Raw genomic sequence first — 25,748 nt, 5'->3', positions numbered from 1 at the left:
CTCCCCCCTCCATTCCCCGGGCGCGGCCCCTCCCGCCCCCCGCCGGGATCAGCTGAGCAGACAATGGGAGATCAAAGCGGGGGGGGTGCGGGAGGGGGGGGCGGGGGGAGGAGGAGGAGGAAGAGGATGGTGCCGGGGGCGGCGGGAGCCGAGGCGGAGTGCTTGCGTGTGGCGCTCTCTCTGCGCTCGATTAGTGTTCCTGGGGAGGGAGCGAGCGAGCGAGCGAGCCAGCCGGGGACGGAGGGGTGGGGGTGCGGGGCGCCGCCGCCGCCGCGCGAGTGAGTGAGTGAGCGAGCGAGCGTGTGTGTGTGTGCGCGCGGAGAGAGAGTGTGTGCGTGCGTGTGTGTGTGTGTGTGTGTGTGCGTGCGTGCGTGCGTGCCCGCCCGCCCGCCGGGGTGTGCGAGAGGCAGCGCGAGGGCGAGCGAGCGAGCGAGCGAGTTGCGCAGCTGCCGTGCGCGCAGCCCGGCCGCCGCCGCCGCCGCCGCCAGCAGCAGGAGCAGCAGCAGCGGCACCTCACTGGCACTGGGCGAGCGGAGCTGTTAGTTGCGCTGGAGAGAGACGCGCAGGGAGGAGGAAGAAGAAGAAGAGGAGGAGAAGAAGGAGGAGGAGGAGGAGGAGGAGGGGAAGAGGAGGAGGGAGAGGGAGGAGGAGAAGAAGAAGAAGAAGAAGACGAGGAGGAGGAGGCAGAAGAAGAAGAAGAGGAGGAGGAGGCCACACAGACACCAACTGAAACAAAGTATCTCCAAACCAGCACCCAACTCCACCTTGTGAGGCTCCCCAGCATGGCTTCCGAGGAACTCTACGAGGTAACAGCCCCCGAGCGCCGGCCCTGCCCCCGGCCCCGCCGGCCACCCCACCCCACCCCACCCCACCCGCCTTTTTGTTGCTCTCGGGAGAGCCGGCGGTCTTGTCACCCACACTTGTCTGCGGCTGCCCCTTCCCGCTGGGCCCAGCGCCTGCGTGTGTGTCTGTCTGTGTCCCCCCCAACCCCCTCCCCTCGGCTCAGCCTGGCCCCCCCCTTGCCCTCCCCAGTTTTGCTGGAGGAGGACGGAAATGTGACTGAAAGGAGGAGACGGCAAAGTGTTACCCGTGGCCTGCGCTTTCCACCACCGTCCGTCCCCCCCTCCCCCCCACTCCCCACGTTCACACAACACTTTGACTCCAGAAGGAGGGGGGGTGGGGGGGTGCTGGATGGTGGGGAGCAGCGCTGACAGCCGCGACTTGCTCCGGGAGTGAGCACGCCGGGGCGCGAGCCCGGCGGTGTGCAAAAATGCGTGCCAGAAATGTGTGCAAAGCCGAGTTATTGCGTGGGTCCGGGGGGGGGGGGGCGGGCAGAGGGGCTTTCCTCCCGGATTTGAGTGTCTGTACCAAAGTCCTGTGCTTCCATCCTGTGCCTTGGCCGTGCGGCGAGCTGCGCTGATGCAAAATATTAAAATTTAAACTCCTTGCCTTTTCGTGCTCCAACGGTACGGGTAAGGTTGCGGGGGAACCCAAAAGATTGAAAGTTAAGGCTCTGACACGCCATCCTTCGCTCGCCACTCAGGAGGTTGTCGAAGGGTGTGCTGACGTGAGAGGAAGATTTTGGGGTGAAGAAGGGAATGAGGTGACAGCCTAACTTTGAATTTCCTGTCTTATGTTTGGCAATTTCACATCCTTGCCCTTAATTGAAAAGCATTCTGGTTCTCTTGGATTTAACTTCCTTGTTTTTATTTTTACAAGAAGTCATCCCTGGGAGTGAAAAGCCGTTGTTATTTTGGAGCCGTTTTTGTCTTTTGGGTAAAGAAGTGGCCACCCAGCACCAAAAATACTTTTGTCTCATAGTTAATATGCAGCCAGGCAGGGTTCTGTTAAAAAATATTTATGTCCAGAGGCTGGAAGGCTAAGGTCAAAGGGAGACAGACAGCCTTTGGGACATTTGACAGAAGAAGATGTCTTACTGTAATGTTGATGGATGTGTATCTCCCATTAATAGAGTGAGATCCGTGCTGCCCTGGGTGAGCAGACCCGTAGAAGCCAGTGAAAGGTGCCCTGGGTGGGCTTATATTTTAAGTGAGTTGGCTGCTGAGCGGAGGTGCTGAACTGATAGACTAGAAGACTGAAGGCCTGTATTCCCAAGACAGATAAATCACAGTTAATTGCTTTGGCAAGTTTCCCCATCCTCATAATGTGGCTTAAGCCAATCTTGAAAGGATCATCCCTGGAAGTAGGAGAGAAATTTAGGGCCCACTCTGCATGTGAAAGGATTGCCAAAAACTTGCTTTGACTTTGGGAAAAGTTCTGTCTGGTTTGCGGAGTTGGGCCCATAGGTTGTGCTGTGGCCAATTCTTGCTCTTTTTGCGTCACTGTGTTTGATCAAAGATGGACAACGGATATTGGTTTTGATAGACATAAAAAATGACCAAAGTGACATTGGATTGAGGTTAAGAGAGACCACTGCTCATTACTCTTCTTGGTTGTCTTAAGTTGTCTTTGAAATGTTGACTTGCACGAAGGGCTCAGTAGTCTGTTGAGCGTGGCCATCCTCACTGGGCAGGAGAGGTGTTCTGTCGGTTGGGTGAAAGCCTCTTTCGCAAAACACCTGAAGGGATAATCTACTTTTTAATTTAAAAAATCAGACACATTCCTTAATTGTGTAAGTGCAAATTTTATTAGAGATGCTGAAATTGTTAATGTTTTTGGATTCAGATGTGGTCAAGCTGTCTCTTTTGCAGTTTTCTATTTTTTTCTGAATTGCTGTTCAGTTTTGACAGGTGTTGTCTTCTAATGAAATTTGTAGCCATGTATGAAAAATCATAAAATAATAAATAATTTAAATATAGTGCACACTGGTTTAGGAAGTACGTAACTGCAAGTTGACCTGAAATGTTGAATATTAGGTGATTTAAACCCTTCTGTGAACTGCTCGTGTTATTGACTGGGGGTTTACTTCTGTTTCATGGATATTTTCTTTGGATTCATGCCATGCAATATTCTTTGAATCTGGTGATTGAAATACAGTGCCATTTGTTATACCTACATTTTTCCTCCTGAATCTTGATCTTGTGTCTTGGTTGAACAAAGTGTTTAATCTATTTGCAATTGTTAGACTAAGTATGAATTCCAACTACTGCAGCTGTTGTGTGTCATGGTTCTTCCAAAATACAATCGAGAAATACTCTTATAAACAATAAACATGAAGGTAAGTTCCTTTCTGTTTTTTTTTTTAGGAAAAAAAAAATCTTTATGGATTCTTTTGTTGTTCGTGGGATGATTTTTGTTTTTAGTCTGGAGAGAGAGAGACCCAAACTGTGGACCAGTGATTTGGAATTCAAAAATGGAAACCTTGAAATGCAATAATGGGCTGGAAGGATGACTGTGTTGGGCTGGCTGTATATCCTGTATGTCACATGTTCCCGAGCATTGTGGAGGTTGTGGTAATGATTATGTGCTTTTTTTGAGGGGGCAGAAGATCTGAAGAAAATATGAAACGTTTTATTGAAAAACGTTGAAAAGACTCTTTTTTTTTTTTTCTAGATAGAAAGTAAAACAAGCAGTAATGTTGCCAGCCTCTATGGGTGAGGCGAGTAACATAGTTTTTCTGTTCGTAAGTTTGATTCTTCAAGTGACAACATGTTAATGAGGTGGACAGACATAGAGAAACTGGTGAACAAGACAGGTAAAGGAAAGCATAAGAAAAGGTGCCATGGGCTGGTTTTTTTTTTCCTCCTAAATTTGTTTCAATAGGCGTTGTTGACATCTCTCGGCATCTTTCTTCATGCTTCCGTCTGCGTTACTGTCTTTTGAAAAGTCCTTTGTACAGCTGCTTGAGCAAACAGTAGGGCTACTTTCTTTCACACTGTGACAAGTTTGCTTTGCTCTACTGACTGATTCCCACCCCTTGAAAGATTGTTGCTTGTTCTCGTGATCTTCACTGGTGTAATTAGAACTAGGGTATCCACCTCATTTAGAAGGTTCATTTGGAAGCAAACTATGTTTGCTCTCTCTGCTGTCAAATCACGTGACCTTCTCTGGCAGATCCTTGCAGTGATGTCTGGGATTGAAGTCATCCTGAATTGTGATTTGAATGACAAATTTGTTTGATGAAATGTGGAAGTGATGCCATAAAAGTATTCCCTAGGACAACTGTGTGTTAGCCAGCAGGTCAGAAGTACCAAATGGTGGTTGGTAGACAAATACTAAAGCTGTGCTGAGTTTGGAAGGGTCTCTTTCTTATAAAATTTAATAATTTTTTTTTTCCCTGCCTGTTGGAGATTGTATCTAATCAAACAACCAAGTGTTTCTGTCTTTCTTCCGAGAATTCCCGGTATAGCTTGGTGCTTCACATTGCCCACTGGATACATTTGTGTAGCTGTGTTTAGGCTTGGGCCGTGATTGCTACTTGTTTTTACTGGATTTTACCAAGAAATAAACAAAACAGTTTGTGTGAACTTCACAAGTGCACCTGTGCATTCGTGTCTTTTCTTCAGTCCGTATTTCACCTTGACATTGCTCATAAACCTAGCATTTTAAGATGACTTAATCGATTTCCAGTAAAATATTACAGGTTAACATATTTAAAGTCCTGTAGTCCAAAATTATACATTGCAATGTGTTTTATAGAATGGAAAATGTATTTTAAAAAAATTCTTGAAGTGTCTTGCAAAATACATATGCTTTTTTTTTTTTTAATCCCAATGTCTAGTATTTTCAAGGTGATACTTCACTTCCAATGATGATTCAGTATTTTTTTGTTTCCTTTTTAGAACTAAAACCTTTGACATTAAATTGCACAGATACAATGAAATTACAAACAGAAACTAATTTTAGGAGCAAGTGGCTGAGGTTCTATAGCATTGCATTAGGCTGTATGTCAAGTTTGATCATCTAGTAAGTAAGACCCAAAGACAGATATTCCATGAAAGTTTAGATTTGTGTGCACAGAAGTGCCCACAAGTCAACAAAAGTGATCCCATGGGCTGTTCTTCAGCTACTGTGCTAGTTTTTTTAAATGATAGAGTATAGAAAACTGAAGGAGAAATGCTGTCATTTAGTTGAAAATTTGATACTGCATGGGAATTACCCACTTAAAACCAAAGTTTATCTCACAGCTCTAGTAACACTGCAGTGATCAGGTCTTCATCATGTTTGGTGTGTGCTTACTGGAAAGTTTAAACATTTGTTTTGCTTAAGTTAACTGAAAGGGTAAATCCATTATGTACAGTACGCAGCTTGGAGTTTGTTATAATTTCTTATGGGTATTTAGTGAAAAATTGCTATTAACAACAAATTAGAATTGCCTGTTTGGGCAATAGCCATTTTTTTCCCCCATTGAAATGGATTGGTATTGTTCAACTTGTCTTGCAGGAAGTCCAAAATATCTTGGGATCTATCTTCTGCTGCTTGTTTCTGATGTGCTGATTCCTAAGATCTTGGTTAAACATCAGTGACACTTATTCATAAAGGAGGTCTTGCAGTCATTGAGTTGTAATGCCTGAATCTTTCTAGTTTTGTTTTGACAACAAGTGGTGCAAATGTTATTGCTTGTTTCAGAAGAGGTAAAAGACTAAGGCTTACTTGAGTAACCCTGGTCAACTAAACAAGACTAGGAATTTACATCAGACCTCCTTGTGTTGCTTCCACTCCTTAGGAACTGTACATCTAACTTAAAATAGAGTTGAGGATGAGCTGTTCATCCCCCTTTTGTGACTTTCACTTCTTTAAACCAGAGCATGAACGCAAGAGCACTGCAGGAATGGAGCCACCACGTTTAGTGCAAGAAACTTGACTTTTTTCCATGTCCCTTCCCATGCTGCTTTTCACCAGCTTGCATTATCTCTCATCTCCTGTCCCAGAGCTCCAGACAGAACCAAGGAGGCCCAGTGCCCCCTCTTCTGCTGCTCCTGCCAAGGAAATGCTGTAGGCTCCGGGGGCTTCTCCAGTGTGCCCTGCCGTCTGCAGTGCTGCTGGCCTGGTGGGGTTCTGGTAGCTGCTCCCAGAGTTCAAACACCTGCAGCCAAAGGAATAAAATTCTGCCTGGGTCCTGTGTAGGATCACAAAAGGTTCACAGATGAGATGTTTTAGCAGTTTTTATGCACAAAACTCTTCTATACATACATGTGTATGTCATAGGTATCTTAAGAAAATAGATTTATTTCTTTTTTTTTTTTTTTCTGTGTAACTTGTTTTGTATTGCCCATGTCTGTCAGGGGTAAAAAGGATAGGAGGGAGAAGTGGGAGAGGGGGAGAGATGCCCCATCCACAAAGCATGTAAGGCTCTGATAATTCTTACATTCTCAGTCTCTGTCCTTCACGGCAGACTCTGAGTTAATTTCTTAAGTTTTTTGGTCAATCAAAGATTGACTAATGCTGTGCCAGTCACATTTACAGTCACAGAATAATTACTTCCAACTTACAAGACTCTACTATCACAGAAGGTTGCTTCCACTAGGCTGATGTTTGGTACCTCTTGAACGAGGATAAATTATTGGTCACAAAGGACTTAATGAGACACGCCACAGCCCCTTGTTCTTCAGGAAGGTTGGCATAGCTGGAACAGCATCAGCAATGCCATGTTCCTCTTTGACTTCTCAGTAGGTGCAGCTTCATTTTTTTCCTGACTGCTGCAGCATATCTGACCTGTGCCAAAGTGGTGGAAAAAGCAAGTTACTAACAGTTATGGTTTCTTCTGTCTCTGCTGAATACTCCACGCTTGCAAAGACTGTATTTGGTACAAAACTTTGACGACCAGAATGACTTCTTAAATATGCGAGAACTGGATGTGCAGATCTATCTGTTGGATTTAACTGATATGCAGGTCTCTAATGCCACTCTTACTCTTCTGAGATAAACTCCAAATCTGGTGTTTCTGGGCAATGTATTATTGTTGGGTGTCAGTTGGAAGCATGGGCTCCACAGACTATATTTGGAAGGTGAAAAGGGATGCTCAAGTCTCTCTCCATTAATTTCTTCTGTGCCTTGGAGGTTCTGGGTGGCTGGATGGCATGTGGTAACCTTATTTGTTGATAAATACAGGATTGGGGTTTTTTTTGTTTATCTTTGATTAAAACATTAATAATTTTCATATTAAATGTACAGTGTGCTTTCTCTGACAGTATATCGTTAGTCCAGAAATATCTTAAAAATAAAAGTCCTATATTTTTCATTATCGAATGTATTCTCCAAAGCTGCAGTATCTCTCTAAGAAGAGCTTTTATTTTTCTAATTTTTGATGTGCTTTTAGTATTTACACACAATAATTTTGTGTTCTTTGAAATAATTTCTTTGAACTTCTCTCCATATTACTTAAAGGAAAAGAAAATTGGCATGTTACCAGTTCGGTACACTATAAAGGCAAGAATATTTACTGTTTTTATAAACATCCTCAGAAGATTTACATGTGTCCCTTAATGGTGACTTGCTGTGGATCTTTTTCAAGGAATCAATGAATATGTATGAACACATAGAACAGATATGGATAAAATACATTTTTTAACCATAAATTTGCTTTTAAAAATTATTTTGAAGCCACTTTTCTAGCATAAAATGCAAAATAAACTATTTACTGAAAATCTTTTAACTATATATTGGTTTTGTTAAATAATGAAACAAAGTAGGTACTGTTGTGATTCTTCAGTGAGGCTTCACATTTTACAATTGCACTGCATGAAATAAATTAGTACAGCTCTGATCAAATCTTCCTTCTTAGCTGTGTTATGTCTGATGGTTTGTTTGTTTCTTTTTTTTTTTTTTTTGGTGGGGAAAGATAAGGTATGTGTTTTAAGTGGCCTATAACCACATTTGTAGTTGTGCCTCTCCAGTTCTTCTGCCCCCACAGTTTCTGAAAGTTTCACAACTTTTAAGCAAATGAAGTCTTAATATTCAGTCTTTGCTGATTGTCATAGTAGCATCTGAAAAATGAAAACCCAGGGGCTTTTTGAATATCCTGGGATGAACAGGGAAGGAAGGAGGATGGCTTTTTTTCTTTTTTTAAAAAGCGACTTGATGATTTTCATTTTGCAAAGATATTTAAATACCTCTCTAAGCATCTCTACTTCCTGTAAAACACTTGTTTATAGAAATTTGCTTGGTTTAGGGAATAATTTAAAAAATTAACTTTAGTTTCAAGATGCCACAGTTTAAAGCAAGTTATGGGAAGTATGTTATGATATATTTATCATAGGAAAATGTTAGATGTACATTTTGTAAACATGTGTGTAGGGGAACCATTGAGGTACATTCTTAAGAGTGTTGAAATGAATATATCTTCACTCCAAAATACTTCCCTGACACTGTGATTGAATGTAGTATTCAGTGGATATTTAGAAGTCTATGGTTTTTGAAGTTCTTTCCTTCAAAAGCAGTTCTTCAATGAAAGAGCATCTGTATATTGATAACATTTTTGTTACCAGTAACAATGTAGATATACGAAGGGAACAGCGATTCAAAGTAACTTTGGGAAAGTTAGCTGGATTATAGTTTGTCTAGTTACTCAATCAGGTTTGTTTGTTGTGTTTCGATTTCAGCACCTGATTTTCCCCAGTTATATATATGAAATGTAGCTTGTGCTAGCGCAGTGTGACTCTTCCATTGTATTTTGTGGCTAGATCACTGGAAGGTTAAAACTAACAGACCTGGGATTTTGTCTCTAAGAAATAATGAGAATGTAAAACTATACATACTGACATAAAAGATCCATCTAGTTCAGCATCCTGATTCCTATCATGGGTTTGTAATGTCTTATTGTAGAGGGAAAACATGGGCAGTGTGGCATAATGATAATCACTAGGAGCTCTCATGGCTGCTTTTGTTGGGACTGTAAAATGCCAACCCCATGACCTGAGCTCCCCAGATGTTCAAAGCCCACCTTCATTCCCCGTGCACATCTGCCAGAGGGTCATGACTGCAGGCTCGGGCAAAGGTGGGCACGTCTGGGGGAAGAGCGATCCATGCCTTGCACGTTTCTGTGGATCCTGGCAGGGCATGGTATAAGCAGGAGTACGGTGTGATTGCTGGGTCGCTCATTCGTGTTAGCAGAGGTGTGTGCCAGGCTAAACTTTTATCATTTCTCTTCAGACATTGCTTCTAAACACTTGCTAGAGTCTTGTTCAAATGGTGTAGTTTAAGGCATTTGTACAAGTCAGCTCTGAGTCATAACCAGAAAAATATTGCTGTTAGTGAACACAGTAAAGTATTAACTTGAACTTTAATTTTCAAAACACCAACTCTGAGTAAAACCTGAAATCATCAGCAGTATGCACTCTAGATACTTGCATAGTCTTTGGTGGAACCGTCGTATGCTTAAAGCCTGTATCCTAAAATAAGGTCTAGCTAACTACGTCATGTGAGTGGAGTCCTGGTCTAGAAAACTTGAGAGAGAGGACTGTTGCCACAGAATAAATCAAATTGTAATATCAAATTCTAGGAATTAATCTCATTATTTGAAATTAACACTATTTTGTGAGTTATAAGTATAAACCATAGTACTAGAGTATAATCTTTCTGAAATGAGGAAGATTGATGGAAAACGTGGCCTTAAAGGGAAAAATTTTTTTTTTTTTTTTTTTTTTTTTTTTGCTATGTAGGCTTTTTGCCATACAGTAACTCTATGCTGTAACTCTTAGATGGCCCCTCATGTTTTCAAGGCTGGCACATTTTTTTTTCTCACTTGTTTGGGTCACAGATAAGGACCAAACTTGATCTTTGATTAACAGTGCTTTCTAAGAACAAAGAAACAGAAAGAAAGTAAAAGCAATGATGTTTACATCAGACTGAGAATCTTGAGTTTTTGTTCTGAGTGTACTTTTCTGTGGAATTAGATCATAAATATAGTTATTCTAAATAGATGTATCCAAAGCAACTCAACAATTGGTTAAGTGAGCATTTCCAGCTAAGCAATTTCTAATCCTTCCTAAAAGTGACACTTTAGAGCCTCTTCCCCTGGAAGACCAAGGCATTTGTAGGAAGAGCTTATCATTGAAGGAATAACTAGATGCTCAAACATTCCCAAGGGCAACAGAAGTTTTAAATTAGTGCACTTTTAGAGGAGTCAATCAATTTTCACTTATGATACAGGAAGGTCAGAAGTCTCAAAGTTAAAATTTAAACTGTTGGTGCACACCAGGTTGTTTATAATGTATGTACATAGCTAGAGAAGGTTAAAGCCCAGCTTACAAATTGTTCTCAAATTTGTTCTTCCTTTATCTAGTTCGTAGGCTGTGTCATGCACTTTGTGTTTTGATTTGAGTATACAAAAGGGTATGTGTTGAGTGGGAGAGTAAAAGACACTTGATTTCTATTTTGTTTTACTTTGGAAACAAACATCCATAAGAAAATGAAATACAGACGTCTAGGATGAGTTCATTATCATAAGACTTTTTAGAGGCATGAATTCCAGAGAATTAATGTTGGAATTTTTGCCCAGGTTATCAAGGAATGATGATCAATAACAACAAAGATTTTTTTCTCAGATGCCAATGACAAATAAGGTAGTGTCCTGTTTCAAAAGATCCATCGGTGTTTCAGATTCTATTTCACTCATGTTAGAGGCATTGTATCAGGGCAACTCCTTAATTGATTTGTTTTTCCTGTCTCCCACATTGTACTCATCAGATCTCCTGAGGTTTGTACTTATTTATTTAAACTGCCCAAAAATAAAATATTAGGTTCTAAATGAAAAGACAGAAATGATTGTGTTTAAGGATGCTTCTTTGAGATGTAACATTGTAGGAGTGTTAAAACATGGAAGTCAGTGCATCAAGCAGTTGTTGATTCGGCAGCTGTTGTCTGTGACTACAGAAACCCAGTGTATATGAAGGATTACTACTTCACAAATCTTTAACACCACACAAAGATGGGATCTTGCTCATTTTTTTCATCAGCAGGATACACGTGTCGTAATTGTATGCAAACAGTGCCGTGCTGCTCTGCTTTCCTATCAGTAAAGATTTAATAGCAGAGTTGTTTGTCTTTTATTGAATTTTTTTTAAAAAATGCTTATTGAGATAAATTATTAAAACACCTTATCTTTAAAACTAATTCTTTACAAGGATCAATTTCCATTTTAAGTTCAGTTCTACCCTGAAACTGGGGCAATACAGAGCAATCATATTGAATAAGATTGTGTTTTGGAGGTTATCTCTGCTACCGTTACTGGCAAAACATGGATTTAGTGAAGAGAAAGAATGAGCACTTGGACATCATATGGTTTCTGTCCCCAAGAACATTAGGTCTTGATTCACCCATACTGAGAGATGAAACCTTACTGTTATTCATTTATACCTATTTCTATGTTGTTTTCCTCCATTTATCCAGATAAAATGGTTTATTATGCTCTAGTTCTGGATACCTTTGGATACTCGTGAAAAGCAATGAAAGATGGACAGCGATCAGTTAACTTACAGTTAAAATAGTGTGAGATTTTTTTTTCCAGTGCAAGTAAAGATTCTAGTTAATAATTCTTTACTGGTGTTGGTCTGTAAAGTGGGAAGTTTCTGTCTTTATTGCTGTGTGTTATTTGAATATATTCAATATTAATTGAATTATTCAATGTTAAAGTCCTTACTCAAGTAATTACAACCTCGTTTATCCTAAAGAATTTAATCCTTTGCACTTGAACATTTCTATCTCTAATCAAAGCTATTAAATGTAACAAAACTGATTCCTTGCATGCACACAAAATAATTTGCTTTATTATGACATTCTTATTGTCAAGTAAAAATAATATCTTTTGGCTTTTTTCCCTATTCATGACAGACTTTTTATAAATAATGGGAATTAATAAGAGTCAGTATTCCACCATATGTAAATACGGTTTTATTCCTCAAGTTAATAAAATAATGCTTTATTTGGCCCTTTTTATTTTTCTTTTGTACACTTGTTTATATTTATGAAGCTTGAACTAAGATGTGAATAGAAGTTATTAATTTGGGGGAAGGGATTTTAGATCTTTATATTCTAAATAAAGTCTTAAATTATGCTGAGACAGTAAATCATGAGAAGAGGAACAAGATAGTAGTGATTGGACTATGGAACCATGTGATAATTTTGTGTTCTGCTTTTCACTAAATGAATGCTTCCTTTTCATTCATTTGTCCTTTTTGTCAAATGTTTGAACTCTGCCTTGCCAGCGTCTTCCCAGTACCTATCTCTCTTGTGTTAAGTCAAACCACCAGAAAAAGTAAGGAAGATTTTTCTTTTTTTTTTGAGGAAGAAACTGGAACTTTTTCATGTAGTGGACGAAAAGCATATCCTGCTAGACCTGCCTTGTATTTTGTAGAAAGATGGGTAGGCGGGGGTTATTGGAGAAAAATGGAGGATCTCATTATTAGGGCACCTGAATGTTGTCCTGCAATTCTCTCTTTTCTCTGTCGTAGTCTAGCACTGAGCATATCACTAAGCTGCATGTTTCAGAAGCATACTAAATATTCATGACAGGGACTATCTATTCCTCGCCCACTTTCAACTGTGAGTCTGAGGGCTCTGTTCTCTACAGCTTAAGCAAATTTAAGTACTGTCGGTCTTGCTTGCTACCTCTGCCTCCTCCAGCAAGCCACTCATTCTTCCCCCTTCCTTTGCGCTGACACTGATTTGGGCCGCTGAGTCAGGTGAATGCTGTTTAAGGAAGCCTGTTTAGCTGAAGACTGTCCACTTCTTTTGTAGAATGAGTTTTCTGATTGTTTTCAGGCTGGCTCAGGTTGAAGTCCAAGAGGTGCCACTTCAAGTAAAGGAGCAGAAATATATGGCATGGTTGAAGGGAGACAGGAGAAAAAACTGTGTAGATCTGAGGGGATGGTTACAGCAATGGCTTGGCTCTGTATTTAAAAAAACAAAACAAACAAACAAACAAACAAAAAAACCCAAACAGAATCCATCAAACGGCATGTTTAAATTTCAGCTGGATCAACTTCCTGAACTGACTTGCACAGCTTCTTACCCTTGGCTTGTGCGGACTCACAGAGCTCACGTCCCTGGACGGCACCTTGAGGTGGTGCAGCACCATGCAGGGACGTGTGAGGAGTGATGAGTGATTTGAGTTCAGAGTAGAAGACTGCACTGTGTGGTTTTAGTGGCTGGCTACACTTCCATTTTAACGTGAAAATGAAAAACTCGTGCTTGCAACAATTTGGGATTCCGGTTACTTCTCAGTGCTGCCTAACTGCTACTTACTAACATTTCCTTGAACTTTACATTAAGCATAGCAGTTACAAAGCTGCTGAAACTTTTTGTTACTTTCAGTGTGTGACACGTGGAGAAACTCCTGCAGCCATGTAAGGTTGTCTTTTACCTGTCCACCTCGGTTGTAGTATAATTATGCTCTGATGCTGTTGCGCAAACGCAGTCTGAAGACAAGGGTGACATACAAGCATAGGTAAAAGTATAATTAATTTCTAGGGATTCTGGTTATTCACTGTGGGCAGTGGGCAGGGAGTGGGATGGGACAGGATGTCTCCTTGTAGTTGAGCTCACTTTAAGCTACCTTTCATTTAAAATGCTGATATTTGTAAAGATTATTTTTAGCTCCTCCAATGGATTTAAAGTTCAAAGTATAAGTGCTGCCCATATTTTTTTGGGTAGGAAAACTTACACTTTAACTACTTTTGGTTTCAATTTCACTGGCAGGAACAAGTTATTTTCACTTTGAATGTGTTTATGTGAAGGTGGGAAAACTGATAAGGAAAGTAAACTGTGTTGCTATTTAACTCCTTCCAATATGTAAGCAAAAAGTGGTTAGGAAACAGTAATGTCTGCTAACACTAAAGACTACAAGGCTAGTGCTGTTTTATGGAAGGATTTGGAAACATAGAGATAGTAATTGAGTGAGAACTTAGAAAGCAGCCAAGTAGTTTAAGTGCCCCAAATCCAGTGTTCTCAGCTCTCTCTGTGTGTAGGCCCCTTATTTTGCTTATATTGGCCAAAAATATTGCCAATTATTTAGGTGTAGCTAATAATTAAGAAATGTATTATTTCTAAATGTTCAATGGGATGCTAAAAAGACTAGATTATGTATTCAGCATTTTAAAGAATTTTATTTTTATTAAAAAGATTTAATACACTTATTACAAATGTAGTCTGAATTTGTATGCAGTTTGAAAACATAAAATAGATAATAAAATATTTGTTATTTCAGGGGTGTAGAACACTGAAAGTAAGATTGTGTGAATGTACGTTCAGATGACTCATTGTTTTAACAGGTGCATGTAGCAATAAGTTTAAAAGCTATACTTTGCTTTGAAACCAGTACAATTTAATGGCATTGCCAGCCATTGGCATTGATCCTTTACTTAGTTAAAAAAAAATACAAATTATTAAATAAATAATTTAGAAGTACAAAACAAGATTACAGTCAGTTTAAAAAACATTCTGTTGATCACCATGGCAGTTTTTTTTTGAGTGCCACACCACTTATTAATGGTAGAGCCAAATTATAAAATCAGGCCATTATTATTGCCCTTTTCATCTTTTCCTCTGTGGTTCAATTCTGACATTGTTTTAACAGCCAGCCTGGCCTAGACACTGGGATTTTTTTTTACACCCAGAAAGCAAGGATTAAAACATTGCATTATATTTTTTATCATTATTAATTAAACAAAGTGTACGCTTAAGGATAGAAAGTTGCTTCAGAAAGTTCTTTCTTTTTCTAGGGATAAAGGCACATTTTCCTGGGATTTACGTGACAGGGGAATCTTTCTTTAAATACTTAGATGCAAAGAAACTACGCATTGTTATTTCAGAGTGATTACATTAGGTGATCATAAATAAAATTTTCATGGAATTTCTGATATATGCAGGTCATTCATCATACTTTTCTGAGAATAAGGATTTCTGTCCTGTTCAATTTTACTCTCCTGGCAAAAATGAAATGAGATAGAAGATCACTTAACTTCCACCAAAACAATCATCATTGGTAATTATCGTTGTTTATTTGAATCTGTTCTATCTAGTACAGGCCTTGCCAATACTATATACTCACGTTTCCCAAAAGGATGATTTCCTAAAACTAATGTAATACAGATTTTACTGAAAATATAAAGAAAACAGGTGGTTTTTTTTTTTCTGAAAGTTACATTACTTAAAAATAAAAGTTACCCAAGGGATTTGTAATTCTTACAATAAAAAGTCATTAGGGATAGATATTAAACTGTCATAGTGTAGTAAGGCAGAGGTGAAGACTCGAATGAAGATTCAGAGAAAATGCCATAAGCAGTAGTGATTATTAGCTGCCACAATGAAAAGATCATCATAGTAGATTATATAGACACTAGTCATAACACTTCTATCATTGTGGTTAAGAACAATATCAAAATGGTCTGATTTATTGACAGTAAAAAATGCTAGTAATGACATGCATCTACTACATAGGGACAATAACAGTTGAGAAGAGACAGAAATACTGCAAAAATTATTATTGTATGATTCTTTAAAAAATGTGCTGTGAGTCAAAATACTGTTCCTCTCTGGGCGGACTCTGGACGTTGTGTTCACAGTTTATGGCGACTTACAAAAAGTATTTCTTTATTCCAGTAGGAACAAAAAATTATTTTTTTTTTCTTTGGTCTACAAGAGTCAGGATTTAAAACAAACAAACAAGAAACCCCAGCCAACTGAAGATATCAAAGACATTGGGGTTTGTATTTTGTTTTTCTTTAATTTTAGTTGTTGTAGAAGTGTAAATAAGATTGTATAGGCCAGGATATGTTGCAAATACTGGACTGGACAGGTTGATCATGATCACAGAAAGAATTGTGGAAAGGCTGAAATTCGAATTACTTAGCAGAAAATTGAAGAAAGCAGAGCCACTGCTTGCCCAGCTGTTCAACTTGTCTGTATGCATTTCTTTGTTCTGAGGCTGAAAGTTTTGGGTTGACAAAGATATGTGGGTGTAGTAAGCTTTCATAAGGCGCCTGCTGCAATACTGCACGGTATTCTGATTTTTAAAACCTAGCTCTTGCTAAGTCAACATGACCCATATTAACTACATTTCAAACAGGTTAATTGACAGATCATAAAGCAGTAATAGATGAAGGATGTTCATGTTGGATTTTTTAGAAGTTTTTCACAGCCCATTGCTTTGAGGATTTGGATAATGATCTGGAGGAAAATAGAATATAATCTCTGGTAAAATGCATACGTACAAAAATTTGATGGATTGATAACTGTGAAGGATGGTCTGTACTTAATAGGGATCATTTCAACATATGTTAATATAGCTAAATATATCTGTCTAGACAGTAAGATCATACATGTAGGATGGAAAGTACTGCTTTGGGAAGTAGTAGTAGTTCGGAGATATGAAACTGTAGCTAAAATGCACAGTGCAGTCCCTTGGTATGGATACAGGGGATCGCAAGTGGAATTAGGTGTGCTTTTATTTTGCTGTGTAGCTCTAGTGAGATCATGTTAGAAAATTACGTCTTGTTTGAGCTTAAGATGCAAAAATACTCAAAACCTAGTTAAACTTAAAAAGATTCAGAAAAACATGTCAAGGACAATGAAAAACCTTAAAACAAGTAAGTGAACAAACCCTGGTGTATAGTAAGAGCCTGGAGAAGCTCAGTCTATTTAGTTTAACAAAGAGAACTTCAAGAAGTGACTGATGGCCTGTGACTACTTACATGGGGCAAGGCAAAGATTTCTGAAGGAGCAGTCCTTCAGGTTTAGTAGGCAATGGTAGAACAGACAGAAGCGAAAGCTGAACTCAGATGTATTTCTTCTAGAAATAAAATAAATATTAAACTGAAGCAGTTATTTATCAAAACAGTTTATTTAAGGGTGTTCTGGATATGTCAGTGACAAAAAGCTGTGAAATTTTCCGAAAAGAGGCCTTTAGCTCAAGCACAGTATGATGGCCTGATGCAGGAATTTTGGAGTGAAATTATCTGTTATACAGGAAGGCAAACGAAATGATCCTCGCTCAGTAAAATATGTGAGTTTGGGTAACACACAAGGCATCTACGAAATCTGACAAAGTTGTTTTCAGCATCAAAGGCATTCTGTACTCCTTTGTAATGTGCGCCTGTATTTTTGAAGGGAAGGCTGAAAAGAGAAGGGAAAGGGAGTGTTGGGGGTGTGGGGAGAGGATATAATAAAGAAGAGTTTAAATTTTATTTTACACATACAGAGGAATTAAGTATGCAACATGTAATCATCCAAGCAATAAATCATACATTTTCTGTATAGCATTTTGAAAGATTTTAAAATGATCATTGTGTGAATTAGCAACCAGCTGGGAACAATACCCTGCTATTTGTTAAAGGAGAGACAATAAAGTTCTTCTAGACAGGAAAGAATCTACATTGTTAACAGATGACCTGAAAGTTCAGCTCATTGAAAAGGCAAATATTTTGACCAGGAGAATAATTCTTCCTGTGGAGCAGTGTAAGTTGCTGTGCTTAAGCCGAACAGCTATTTTTAACCATGTCACAGCTATTGAGCTTAGTCTTCAATTTACTTCATAAACAGTGTAAAAAAGACTAAGTAGGTCTTTCTCCTTGATGAATGTAGAGGTGAATATGTCAGAATCCCTTTTTTGTTGCAGTTTTTGTTTATTTGGTGCAAATTTTATGTTGGTTTTCACAGTTCAGATGCAGATTTTTGTCTCTTGTTGTCACTATCTGCCACGTTCTGTTTTGTGAAACTCCAGAAGCACTATTGCATCGGAGTAACTGAAGGCAAAAGCTGGAGCTACATGTGGAATGAAGATTGTTATGATCAAGGGGGAAAAAAAAAGTTAAAAGGCTCTATATGAAATCTATATGAAATGCCATTTCTGCAAACGGCACAGATACAGTTTTCCAAAAGTTTGTTCCTCAGCACTTCTGTGGTGTAAAAAAACCCATTCTGGTTTAATGGCAGTTTTACAGTAAAATTTTAGTTCAACATGTAGCTTTTCAGCTTGTCTGGATTTTTAGAGTTGTTAGACTTGAGCATCTAAAATCTTTATCAGAAAATCTTTAATTTGATTTCCTGAATTCTAGGTTTTTGTGGTTTGAACGGTGATTTTGTTTACTATGATAAAGGTGTCTTAATTATTTTAGTGCTTTCTAAAAGCAAAGTTGTGCCTAAATTATGCCTTACAAGTTAAGATTTTTCAGTTTGCGAGATGTGTTAGTAATGTAATCTTAGTAAAGTGAGATCTTAAAAAAATATTTGAAGGAATTAAATGCTGTTTTCAAGACTTATGTTTATCTTAGATTTAAAAGATGGTATGATGGAAATTGATATATCAAGGAAAATCTATTTTTACTTTTAAAATGAGAGTCACTTCATAGACAGGCTTATGTATCTAGCTAGTTGTCTGTTGCAATCTCTGAGTCTTTTGTGATATGCCTCTTGAGCTTGTGTATTGTTTATCTATATTCTGTATGATTTCTTTGGGACATGCTATAGAGTTTATGCTTACTCTATGTATGTACATAAGTGTGTACAGCGTTCTTTGGGAAGCAAACCAGCATCTTACCCCTTTAATTACCATGTCCTTCCTTGTAGTGTGGCTTTAGCTTCTCACACTGTTTGGGAAAGCATGACCCAAAGAGGAGAAATAACGATGAATTGCATAGAGTGCAAAGCTCGATTAATTTGTTTTTTTTTTTTCCACTTTTGCAATTAGTGAGTATAGTGACTGTATCTATCTAAGTGGTGAAATTTGGTCAGGCCTAATCTTGTCCTTCTTTTTTTCCACCACTTCCCTGCACCCATGCTAAAGGGTTTGTGGAAAAATGGAAGGCAGGCACGGTGTACTAACTTTCGTGATAACTTGCTTGGTGATTTGATGTCAGGCTGAGAACAGACCAGACTACCTTTGAGTATTATTCATGGAAACAAACTATGAAGAGTAGTGAAGCACACAAATGTTCCTTATAGTACGGCATATTTTAGTCATTCACTGTAACTTTTAACATAACTAATTTGCCACTTTTTAGAAAGATTATTTGACTGATAAAAAAAAAAATGATACAATATGATTGAAACTGTACCCAGTCTGCTCTGTGATACAGTTAACTAGCAATGTGTATGTGTTACCACAAAAAAAAAAAAGATATTTCAAATTCAGTTCCCACCAAACTATGAGATAATTACTTTTGCTTGCATGATATAGACGTGTGTATAAACAAACCACATTTAGGTTAGCCTCTTCTTCATATGTACTTGGTAATTCTGATAAAACTCTTGCACCTCTGCAATGAGGAGGGCAAGGGCTATGTCTAACCATCTTTTTATTTTTCTTTATAGTTTTTATACCACATTGTAAAAAGACTGTTATTTACGTCACAATTTCAAACACTCTAGATTGAGGAAATGCCAGATTTATGGTAGCCTGTGAGTTCTTAATTCTATTGCTTTGTATCTAATTTGTGCACAGACTGGATCATGGGTGCTGTGGTCAGGGAAGAAACCCATTTGCAGTCATAATTAAAAGAGAACTAGAAGGTGCACAGCTAATCTACCCTTTCCAATGAATTCAGTGGGAACAGGTACTTCCTCTTTGGTGCTCCCAGGGGGGAAACATAAGCCATGAGCAAAAACCATGGTACTGACATGTTTAGGTTCTCCTGTTTGTCCTTACTGTCAAAGACTGGAGATTCCTGTGTGGAGATTCCAAAGCAATTGTATGTTGATATCCTGCCTTCCTCCTCGCCTCCTCAGCTGGATGTTCCCTCTACCGATACTGGCACTCAGGATTTCACACAGAGTCAGTTTAGGGAGTTTATTAATCTGAAAATTCTTCACCCTCACAACTTCTCACTTTTTTTTTTCTCCTCTTTTTCTTAATAGGGTTAGTTTGAGGCCAGATTTGCTTCATGAACAGATTAGCTTAAATTTTGGCAACCCCATAAGGATTGCTTTAAGCAGCTGTGGAAAAGCATCCTTGGACAGTTCAATTTGCTGAGTTTCAGAAGCTGCTGGCGACTTTGGGAGTGTTATAACTTCTCAAAAAGACTACGATTGTAAGGAAACTTTAAATATAGCATTATTTCACTACTAACTACCCTATAGTGAAATAGCTTTAAGGCAGCATGCAAAATTATATTGAAAGTATAATACCTTTGTAGTTGAAATACCAGTGTTTTTGTAGTTGGAAGCATCTAGAATGAATTTATTCATTAAAGCCTTGAGTTGCATCTACTTAAAACAAAAATTTGAAGCCCAAATTCTCAATCTGGAAGTTAAAAACCAAACTTTCTAGAAAAGTATTGGCTAAGACTGCTTGTTGTTCTATCACAAGAGAGCAGAGTCGAGTTTTGGTTTTCATATAAAATTTGCTCCTTATTCTTTGTTGTTCAATAATTTTCTGCATATGAGGAGCTGGTGATTTTGCTGGGTTCTTTTTTCTCCTTTGTAAAATGGGAAAAATGATGGGGTAGGGGGAGTACTTCTAATGGACATTTATCTGTTCCCATCAATAACTCTTCTGATTATCATCAGTATAAACATTGTATCTTGCTGTATAGGTAAGGAGTCAATTGTTTTTTCCATAGCAACAGACCTATCATTCCTGAGAACAATTTCATTTTTGTCTACATGGATTCCAGTTAGTGTGTTCAACTCCATGCATGTGGGATAAATTTTCTGGGCTCTTGACTGCTTCCTAAAAGCCATTGCCCCTTGCATTTTCCACGTGAGCTTAAGAGTACCTGTTTTTAGAAGAATAATATATTTCTTGTCCATAGAGCTTCTCTTGCTGACTCTTATCAGGCTTAGAAAACAATAGCAACCTGCCTTCAATATATATGTTTACAGCCCTCCTTCAGCAGTAGCTTTGTCAATAGAAGAGCAAGTCCACCCCAAAGCATTCATCACTGCCCTCTACTTGGGGTTGCTGCCCTCTCTGGTCTGCTAGCCGAGCTGCTCATAGGAGCTCTCCCTAATCCAATTTGGTCAAATTGAGCCATGTTAGGAAAGATTTGTTATTTAAATTACTTAAGCTGATCTAGCTTATTTTGACTGACATGTTTAGGGAGTTCTTATATACGCAGCTCAGCCAGAAGATTTGAGAAGTGGTAACCGTCAGCAGGATGTGATGATAACCTGGGAGCATGAGTGGCAAAGAGCACGTCTTTCCCAGCTGTGACCAAACTGGTCAAGGTATGCTCATCTATAGCCTGAAATTTGGGAACCTGCTTTTCTTCTTGGAACACTGTCAAATTCTTGGGGCTGTTCAGAAAGAGGAGACTGCCTAACACTTGTCCCTTTCTGGGTGCTCCCATTAGCCACAATTTCACACATTGGGTATATTGGCCAAGAGGCTTTGATTGTCCACTTTTGAATGACTCCTGCCAGCATTATTTCATAGTTGAACTAAAGTGCAGGTCTCCCTCTGGTGCCTACTTTGTAAAAGCACAAGATTTTATAATTGGGCAGAGCAATTGCAAACCAACTGTATAAAAAGAGAAAGCTCTCTTTGTTGTCCTGGCAATAACAGTTCTGAGAGCGCTGACAGTAACGTTAGACGGTAGGCTACTTTTTTTTTTTTCTCATGGTATGTAGTGGTAATCTACACATAAATTCAGAAGTATGTATTCACTGTTAGGTGCAGCAGTGCTTATCCTCTGCACCTCTTCTAACAGTAAAATCTTTTATTTCAGAGGTATGTGTGTTAGTAGATACGTGGAAATAGAACTAGAGGATTTTTGTCAGTTTCTAATCTTTTTCACTTCCTTGCCAATTCCTTTTAGCTGTTCATTTTGGAAATTACTTAACCACACAACAATTGGTCTTTCTTATATAACTAGAAGTTTTCTGCCTTGATGGATTTCAAATTGCGACAATCAAGATCTAATTTAAAGCCCTTACCCCACTCATGGAAAGGCTTGGACATCAGAACACACCACCACACATACCCAACAAAATGCTAAAAACTGATGTCATCACTGAGGGAGAATTTTTTCATTTAAATCACCTTCCACATCAGGGCCTCTGCCCACTTCAGAGAACTGCGTTTTCTATGATCAGTCCAACCATTTACAGCTATGTATGTGTAAATTTTTCCATTCATATTCCCAAGAACATACAGTGCAAATGCTTCTCAGAAAAATCCTGGTTATGCCATACATAAAAAAAACTCCACACATTTAGGACTTGGTACCTTTTGGCTGTACCTCGCTGAATTTGAGAATAGCTTGTCAACTCCTGATCAGCAGGCCCTTCTCAAACAACCACAAGTGATGTGTATGACTCAGTCCTGCACGTTGGTATTTCCAGAAATAAGCCTACTTTAAAAGTGCCCAAAACAATTGTTTGGAAATATAGTTCTAGAGGAATATTGGTTAATGTTTCAGACATATGATTTTCTCATCCTTTGTTGTGAACGAGCTTCTGTCTAAAAACTTCTCTGGTATGAGAAACAAAGCAACGTAAAGGACTGATTTAGATTGCCCCAGCATGAGCAAGGTGAGGTTGACACTTAGAAATGACAAGCCAAAGGCAGCCCCCATCTGTTTACCTATTTGATACAGTCTTGCCTGGGGGTATCTCTGTGGACAATGTCCAGCACAAAAACCTGCTCAGCTAAGGTTCAGGAAACTTTGTTCTAAAGCAGAAGAACAAGGAATGTGTGGAACAGGAGTTCATTATGGGGAGTCCCATCTTCTCTTGATATCTGTTGCTGCGTACGTGGGGGACAAGCTGCTACTCCTGAAAACAAGCCAGGTGGTCTTTTGACTCGCTTCGTTCTTTACTTCTCTGCAAAACTGCAGAGGATGATCATGATCAGGTTCTTTTCTGGTTTATATAGGGGCAAGGGTGGTGTCAGCCTTTAGACTCTCTACATTTCTCTACTCCATTGATACAAAACTAGTGTTTCCCTATCTGAGTGTTAGGCTATAGTTTTCATATATATATGAGTCAGCAGGAATGGTGTGAAGGGAGGTGACATTTGGGTTTTCTTTCCAGTGCGCTCTTTTCCATTGTGCTGGCTCATCTGTTTTTTATGGCTGAATGTGAACCAGGTCCAGAAATTCAGCTAAAACATAAATATTATCCTGATCTACTTCTCAGCAGAATTAGCTCTCCAAGGGGGTACAATATGCATCTGCACAACAACTATGCCAGCACAGAAGTGGAGGAGAAATAGGTTGGAACTTTGAGAAAAAGATGTCCTTTACCATTAAAGGGCTTCTGTTCATTCTCAGTAAGATGAATTCTCAGCTTGAACATCTGACTGTAACTGGTCTTTGTGTTGTCCTCTTCTCCCATATTTTTGTAATTTTTTCATAGAAAACAAAAAAAAAAGTGTTGAAGAAGCTCTTTCACACTCTCCCATTCATCTTTCAAAAGAAATAAATTGGCCTCTAAATGCTTTGTGGTGGTGCTGTCCGAGGCAGGTTGGTGACCTCCTCTAAGAGCAAATCGGAGTACAAGATTACTTTTTCACTGCTAGCACTTAGTACCTCCTTAAATTCTGCCCTTGAGTTTAGACATCCTCTTAAAGAAAGATAATCTAGGTCCCAGTGGTAACAGATGTACATGGAGAGGCAGCAAAAGATTGCTTGCAAGGCGCTCTTATTTTTTTCAGTACTGTAAAAATTTCTTTTGTCCTGGAGGCTCAGTCAGACACTTTATAAGGCTTCTGAATCTTACTCCTCCATTTTCTTCCCAAGGAAACTTCCTTTCTTCGTGTAATTGTTTTGTCTTTAAGAATTTGTTTGCTTATAATCTTCCAAAGTGTCTTGGAGTCAGAGAAACCCTCTCAAGAATACTGTGTTCTCAAAATGCGCGCAGTGCTGTGGAGGAATGTTGCTCAAAAAGGCTTCATAATCTTCATAATATAGTAAAGAAGGCACGAAAGATTACTGCAAGGTACCCAAATCTCTGTCAGTGCCAGATTATTGGAAAGTTTGATGAAATACTGTTGTCCATCTACTTGTTTACACCTGCACTGCATCCTTAAGCCAGGAATCACAGTAAGGATTGTACTACAAGCCAAATAATGAAAAACATTCTTTTATGTTGAGATCTCAAGTTCAGACCTTAGACTGGTTGCTGGAGGGAGGAGGTGTTCAGAAGAATATATTGCACCACCATAAAGATACTTCAAAATATCCAGCCACTTTTCCTGAGAAAAACAACGCCTTTCTGGAAGGCAATACTGAAAGAAAATTATAATTTCAGTGCTGTCCAGTTCCACTGTAATGCTTGTTTAGCCTGAGGGAAAAACAAAGTTGTGGTGTAGTGCTATTTTTCAAAATAGCCATTTTCCTAATTTAATTTTTGCAGAATTGCTTAAATTATTTTTACACGCATCTTGAGCAGTTGAGTTTTGCATAGACTTCAGTGAAATCTGAGTGTTACTTGTAGTCTGAGTATATCTACCAGACCACAGTCTTCACTGGGGCTTAAGCACGTCCTTGATCCTCTTGTGAGCCCTGATGGAGTTTAGCCTGGAGCTAGCATCTACATCCTCAAACCACGGTACTGCTGAGCATCAGCCAGGCTACTGTCTGGCAGTGCTGTAGCCTGCTTCTTTATTCACAGTGTTTTTTTCTGCTTTTCCATTTGGCCACTTTACTCCCACCTTCTATTTCAAGTCACTTTCAAGGTTGTTATTGTGTACAGTGCTGAAAAGCCACCTACTCGTCTTTTTGATGAAACTACTCTCATATAGGACTTTCTACATGGAAGCTTTGTGTCCTTTGTTCTATCCTAATGCTCACCTTTTTACTTGGCGTCTTTCACAGGCAGTGTTCATTCTTTCCATCTGCTTGAATCCTTATTCTCAAACATAATTATCTTAAGCCCTTATTAAAAAAAAATACCGTCTATTCTTCCACTTTGAGAACTGAACACAGTGAGGGATGCAGAGCTGTATTTTAAGTAATGCTCTTTTTCAGTGTACTCTTTATTGTTTCTTACTGTTGACCCTCTCGTCCTCTTTAACCTTTTCCTTCTCTTACTGTGTTTTAAATCTTTTTGGATTAACTGTGTACCTGAGTGCTTACCAGCAGGATTTCAAGTTTTTTGGCAGGTGCCAAGCTGAGGATTTTCTTAGATTTCCTCTGGTGTCACCGTAAGATCTGTTTCTGCTGATTTTGGTGCGTTGGCATTGTTGGTAGTCATCAAAATATCTTGCAAACTGTGTTAGCGTGATTGAACCACACCACTAAATGTAAAACTTAGTGATTAGAATTGAATATATTCACCTTTGACCCTTTGCTCTCCCACTAATCTTTAAATACAAAAGCATATACTGTAGTCATTAGATCCATTGTACCTGGAGGTTTTTGGGAATAATTCAGAGTAAAGTAAATGCTGGTACCTTGCTAAGTATCAGGATATCCACTTCTGTTTTCTAAAAGAATGCAAAGACAATCCTGCAACTTTTACTTATGTGCAAAATGCATACTCAGGCAAACCAACCTTTAGATTGTGAATATTTTTTAAACAATTTTAAGATACATTTTTAAAATGGGTTTTTGTTTGTTTGTTTTTATGTCTGAAACATGTATGTGTATAGATTTTTAGGCCAGAAGCATTTATAGAAGTATACATCTATCAGATACACTTCATAATAATATGTGAAAGGAGCATACGTTGATTCCTGGATCTGAAAACGGTTATCTGAATGAGTCCTCATACACTGTACTTGGGGCTCCTCATGTTCCTTAACATACTTCCTTAATTAAGCTCTTAATTTCCTAGATTTAAATAGCTGTCCCCAGCTGTTGTACATTAGGAGATCCCCACTGCTAGTCTAAAAAATTGGCTGAAACTTTTTTAAATTTGGAATTTGATCTGAGTTTAATTTAGCCAATGTTTACTACTATAACTTCTTCTCT

At 38.8% G+C, this 25,748-nt stretch overlaps 1 protein-coding gene across 3 annotated transcripts in view; it reads left to right on the top strand.

Annotated features, from left to right (window-relative positions):
• The first annotated feature begins 659 nt into the window (after positions 1–659).
• The window catches only part of CDYL (chromodomain Y like), a 110,223-nt gene continuing 85,134 nt past the window's right edge, over positions 660–25,748 (top strand). For 2 of the 3 annotated variants that reach the window (XM_086740251.1, XM_086740253.1), the window contains exon 1: positions 660–806. In XM_086740251.1, coding sequence (XP_086596377.1) covers positions 783–806 — 24 coding nt within the window. In that variant the 5' untranslated portion in view covers positions 660–782. The remainder of the gene's footprint in view (positions 807–25,748) is intronic. The other variant, XM_086740252.1, reaches the window with a different exon arrangement.

This window comes from Chlamydotis macqueenii, chromosome 2 (assembly GCF_036417535.1).
Source record: "Chlamydotis macqueenii isolate bChlMac1 chromosome 2, bChlMac1.mat, whole genome shotgun sequence".
Taxonomy (NCBI): Eukaryota; Metazoa; Chordata; class Aves; order Otidiformes; family Otididae; genus Chlamydotis; species Chlamydotis macqueenii.
This window is presented reverse-complemented; position numbering and strand designations above follow the sequence as displayed.